This window comes from Cynara cardunculus (genome assembly GCF_001531365.2).
Source record: "Cynara cardunculus var. scolymus isolate 2C chromosome LG 2, CcrdV1, whole genome shotgun sequence".
NCBI classification, from domain to species: domain Eukaryota; kingdom Viridiplantae; phylum Streptophyta; class Magnoliopsida; order Asterales; family Asteraceae; genus Cynara; species Cynara cardunculus.
Window position 1 is genome coordinate 59431568 of NC_037529.1, and position 6186 is coordinate 59437753.

At 33.6% G+C, this 6186-nt stretch overlaps 1 protein-coding gene across 1 annotated transcript; it reads right to left on the bottom strand.

Annotated features, from left to right (window-relative positions):
- Positions 1 to 3371: 3371 nt before the first annotated feature.
- On the bottom strand, positions 3372 to 5809 carry LOC112507115 (GTP-binding protein SAR1A-like). Its single transcript, XM_025111545.1, has 3 exons — positions 5459 to 5809; positions 5095 to 5226; positions 3372 to 3828 (listed from the first exon to the last, which is right to left on the bottom strand). Exons 1-3 carry the CDS (start codon positions 5585 to 5587, stop codon positions 3508 to 3510), a joined length of 582 nt encoding a protein of 193 aa, XP_024967313.1. The 5' UTR covers positions 5588 to 5809; the 3' UTR covers positions 3372 to 3507.
- Positions 5810 to 6186: the final 377 nt, after the last annotated feature.

Genomic DNA, 6186 nt, shown 5'->3' on the forward strand with positions numbered 1-6186 from the left:
AAAACAGTGTTATCTGTTAGAGAAGATTTACATTACTTTTAAAATTTGGTGTAAAATATAATATGACCTATTGAAAATGTTCTAAGCAATAATTAATGAGAATGAAAATAAAATAACTTGTTTGGTCTATATCATATGGTGGCTCATTCATTAAACCAAAATTTTCATTTCAGATTAAATTAAGACAATGTAAATTCATTTCCTGACATTTTTATTTTCATTACTCTGTATAAACTTAATAATATTGATATTATCAAATAATTATCATCTAAATATACTTGACTTTATCATTTCATACTATAAAAAAGTAATTATTAATATAAACATAAATAAATACTACAGACGATGAAAACTAATAGGAGAAAAACTAAAAACTAATTACATAAATAAAAGGTATTTAGGTGGCGTTTGTTTTTTAAGAGGTGCTGAAGTCTGAAGTCTGAATTCACTTCTGATTTTTAAGAGCTTGTGCTAAAGTCTGAAATCTGAAGTTTGAAGATGAGAGATCGAGAGTTGATATGAATCGACAATTGACAAAGTTGAGAGATGAGAGATCGAGACAGAAGAGTTAAAATAAGAGAAATCGAGCGCAAAGAGATCAGAGTAGGTAGACGACGATTTGAAATAAGAGGTAATAAGAGGTTTCGCAACTAGGGGTGAAAATGATTCGAGTCGAGCTCGAGTATCACTATACTCGACTCGAACTCAAAACCGAATTTCCAAGCTCGAACTCGACTCGAAAACTCACGAGTAGTAAAAATCAGAGCTCGACTCGAACTCGATAACTATTTCTCAAGCTCGAACTCGAACTCGARCTCGAACTAAGCTCGAATCAAGCTCGAACTACAACTCGAATCAAGCTCGAACTCAAACTCGAATCAAGCTCGAACCAAACTCACTCATTGAAATTTATAAAACTTAGGGTCTTTCTCTTATAAATTTTAAAACTTAAAAGTGTTCTCTTAGTTTTTATAAAAATAAAGAGATCAACTTCAAACTTCATCATCAAAAAGACAAAGTTAGAAAATTGCATTCATCTTCCTCTCTTTTTATAACATCTTTTCTTTCTTCCTTTACCATCTATCTTCCAATGTGGAACAACTTCACTAACTTTTTTTTATAGTTTTTCTTTGTCTTTTTTTAATTGTTTAAATATCTAAAAATATAAGGCATTTATATTATTTATATTTTACATATTTTATCATAAAACCTGATTATATACTTTAAAACTAATTATATATAAAATAATCGAGTATCTCACGAGCTTTTCGAGTCGAGTATTGGGTAGCTTGACTCGACTCGTTAATATGTCGAGTCGAGCTCAAGTTCGAGTCGAGCCTATTCGAGTCGAGTGTTGACCGAGCTTTGACCGAGTCGATCTCGAGTAGCTCGCGAGTTGTCTCGTATCGTTTACACCCCTATTCGCAACCACTTAAATTTTCAGACCTAATAAGAGCTTTTAAGCTCTTAATTGGAAAAAAAAAAAAACAAACACACTGAATCCTCTTATGTCTGACCGATTCAGACTTAAGAGGGCATTAAGAGCTTTTTTATTAAAAACAAACAGCCCCTTAGTAATTCCCATTTTAATTTATTAAGTAAAATAAACATATAAAATAACTTTGATTAAAAAAAATAGCGGTTACTTATCGGCTTCGATTCTAGGTACCTAGCAGTTAACAGTTCCAAAAAATGAGAACTGGAACTGAAATCAGTCCCCATCAGTTCTGTATTCTAGGAACCGAAACCAGAACCAATCACATCGGTTCCAGTTCTAGAACCAGCAGTTTCAAAACAGTTCCAATGCTCACTCCTAAGTTTAGCAACAAAAAACAAAGGTAAACTTAAGACAACAAGAAATAAGTTGTTTGAGATCAACTAAAATTGTTTGTCCAATCAACCAAGTTCTTAAATTTGTACCCAATCAAATCAATCAATAAGAATATAAACAATACCAATTAAATTTAAAGCAACTTCAGTTAACTGGTATTATCGTATCAAATATATAAACTTGATTGGTATACAGTATGATGATTCTTAAAACCATACCGTACCACACTGACCATTGATCATTATAACATCAACCTTTCTTATTGGGCAAATTGCATGAAAAGTAACGTACTTTAACTTGATTTCTATTTTGGGTAACGTACTTTCAAAACTTCCATTTTGGTACCTAAGATGTAAAATTTTAAACATTTAAATACCCGGATAACTGGTTGAAGTATTAACCGGTTATCATACTGATGTGGCGAGTGATGTGGTATCCAACTCGGTATTATTTGTTAACCTAGTCAGTGACATGGATTTTTTTAAATCTAAAATTAGTCTTTTTTTTAGTCTAAAATTAGTCTTTTTTTAGTCTAAAATTAATCTTCATTGGATTACCCGGATACTTAAATGTTTAAAACTTTATATCTTAGGTACCAAAATGAAAGTTTTGAAGGTACATTACCCATAATAAAAATCAAGTTAAAGTACGTTGCTTTTTAATGTAATTTGCCCTTTCTTATTTGATTATTAAACATTGTAGGATGACATCATCTTTTATAAGGTTGGTACAAAACCAATACTTAACTAAAAATGACTTTTTTGACAAGAAATCACCATTGACCCATTTTCAATCACCAAGTGCAGTAAATTACAAGCAGGCTACAATATTTAAATTTCCAAACAGCCTTCAAAACATGTTGGCCTCCTGTATAGGGTTTCTTTTGTTTAATATAAACATTAATAATACTAGTTCATCAAATTTTTATGTAAAACCTGCTTGATCTAGATCGAAAAAATCACATGGTTTTACGAAACCATGGACCATGGCTTGAATCCATAGTCGACCCTACTAATTTCTTACCGGATGAATATGGCAAGGACTAAAAATCTTACCCGGTAAGAGTACGGCAAGGACCGAGAATCTTATCCGGTAAGTGAGGACAATGACTCTTACCATGGTTAGCACTTACCAGGTAAATTGTTGTATTTAATGCCGTTTTGGTGGACTAAAATCTTACCAGGTAAGAAAGTGATAGTGTTGAATTTAATCGGTAAGCGCTTACCGGGTAAGTGTTTGGTAAACGACCCCTTAATATCTACCAAACAACCCCTTAACTCAGACTAAAATGAAGCCATGAGAGGACCTGAACCTATGACCTAATAACTAATTAAACTACCCCTTATCCTTAAAAGTTATTGGCAAAAGGCAAGTCATACTACTGAAGAGAACAAAAAAGAACTAAAAAATCAGAGCTTTTTAAAAGGAATATCAAATAGGACAGGGACCAGTTAGTTAGGGAACAAAATTAAGAATCTTGAAAAGTGCAACTGACCAAAAAGAAACAGCAATAAGCTCCAGGATTCTAAACTAACTTATATGAATGAACCAATAACAAGAGAAATGTATATTATATATAACACAGTATTTGCAAACAGACAACTCCAGTACCAGTACTAGTAATAGGAAATAATGCCAACCTTTTTCAAACCAACTTCTTCTTTATGTTTGTATGTCTACTTGATATACTGAGATACCCACTTAAACCCTTCACCATAACCCATTTTCCGCACAATGCTACACATGAACACCTCAAGAGGACGCACACTTGAGTTTTCCAGGTTTACCTTTCCCTTGCCGGTCGTCAGCCCACTTAGACCCATGAAGTATTGCAGCTCGTCTTCTGAGGCTGCATATGGGATGTCAATCTTGTTCCCCAGGATCAAGAAAGGTACACTCGCTAACGATTCATCTGACAGCAGTGCATCCAGTTCTTTCTTCGATTCTGCAAATCTTTCCTTGTCGAAAGCATCCACCAGATACACAACAGCATCCACCTTTACAAGTTACAACCAACACTTGTAAATGTCATAATCAAATACCACATTGAACGTATATAAAAAAAGAACACCGTTTACAGATCATCAAGCATCTACTAGTTGAATGAACATCATAATAGCAATCAAAACTCTCAACGAAGAGGAATCCATCTGATCGAAACAAAATTAGTCTGTTGACAATCCTCACCGTTGATTATTTCCCCATAAATAGTGATATCAAACATCTATCTACCAAAGTTTTAACAAGCTGTTCCATTATTAATGTTGTACTATTTCAAGGTAGATAACAGTTGAAATGAAATAGGCAGTTGGCATATAATTTCTATCCATCTGTCACTGACGACAGAATAAATGGCAGATTGCATATGCTGGATAAGATACGTGGGTAGTTTAATAGAACGTATGCCAGAAAGGTCACAAAAATGGTAGACATTAAGACATTGATAAACCCCAGATATCCTCTTCAGGTAAACAGAGAAAAGACACTATGGACGAAGAAGACAAAATACATACTGCATACCTCCCTTTTAAGCAAAATTTAACTGCAAGGAGAAAGCAAAAGATGGTCGCAGTGAGCATAAGTTGGTTGCCTATGTAGAGTGATAGAAGAAAGATCCCAAGTCAACTACAAAGAACCACCTGCTATTTCCATAACTAAATTGCTAGCTAAAAACTTGAGTTGGGTTATGTGAAACTTATGTAATCATTCATCTGTGCCTATAAATTTATAAAGTCGAACAGGAAGCAGAACGGGCAGTCACATAATGCTTTAACACTTCTAAAAACAACCAACACTTAAAGGCAGGAATCTCGTAGAGTTCATTGTTATCACACATATCCAAATCGAAAATTGAAGTCAGAAAATGGTCTTCCTGATCTCAAAAGGTCAAAAGTGCACCTCTTATTTGGAAAGTAGGGAGTACCACTTTCAAGATTGAAAGAAAAGAAGGAAAATCATATGTTGCATGTCCATTGACTTCATTTGTATCCTCTAACAATGATCCGATCCAACATCCAATTCCAAAAGCAAACATTTGACTTATGAATTTCAAACACATAAACCTTTTAGCTTCAAAATTCACAGGAATTTATTACTTTTAAAGATAAAACTGATATATGCATTTCACAAAAAAAGTCTACATTCAGAGATTTTATGATGTAAAAACTAAATATAGTACAATCATTCTTAAATTGGAGGTAATAGATATGAATTCCAGAATCAGAAGTGGATTCCTCCCTTGGGAAGAAAGGAGTAATTTATACCTTGGCGTAGTAATCTTTCCAGACTCTACGAGCGATCTGATGCCCTCCCAAATCGAAAGCTTTGAACTTAATTTTCCCAATACTCAGTTCTTCAGACGTCGGATACTGTGTTGGCTGGTGCTGAACAAGTCTCTGCCAAATTCAAACCAACAAAAAACACAAAGTTAGAAACAACATCAACACAAACACATATAACATCCATACACTGTCGGTGCGAAAATATCTCTACAAAATACATTAGCTACACAAGATTTTTTCAAAAAAAAAATAGAACATTCAAAAAAAGGAACAAATAGCAACCAATACAAGACTAGTATATAAACAAAATGGTTAGAACAAAAGAAAACTAAATTGAAATACGAACCTCGTCTTTCAACATATGAAGCAAAGTGGTTTTGCCAGCATTATCTAGCCCTAAAAACAAGATCTTAGCCTCTTTTTGCCATAGACCTAACGATGCCAGAACTCCATAGAACCAATCCACCAAAAACATGACTACTATTCCCTAACAAATTGAAGACTTAACCTCCGATTTTCCCAGAAAAACAAGAAAAAATTACAAATCTATCAAACCAAATCGATCGATTACACGAACACAGAGGTTCGCAAATCTCTCGATGGATGATTCGATTTAAAGATTCTCCAGAATCACCCCCGTTGTGTGTCTCCAAATAGAAAACCTAGTGAGAAAGAAAGATTAAACAAGTTGAAATATATGAAATTTTGGTCCTCTTTGGGTTATGACGACGCTGGATGAATGTGAGCCGTTGGATCTGTGGGCAAGTCGCTTTAACATAAAAACTTACAAATTGCACCCTCATAAAATCTCAGTATTGTATGTTTGATCCAAATTGTTTGAGTAATTAGCAAAATTAGTCCCTATTAAATCTTGTACTTATTATAACCCCAATTGCTTGAAATGAATAGAATGTTATTGGATGTTCTATCAAATCTTGTACTTATTATAACGGTTTTGTTCGTTTGGATGTTTTCATCATGTAACACGTTTGTTTCATTTGATATAAATGTTGTTTTGAGATTGCTTTATATTATCATTTAGTATCGGAGATCTGACTGTTTGTCAAATAGAAA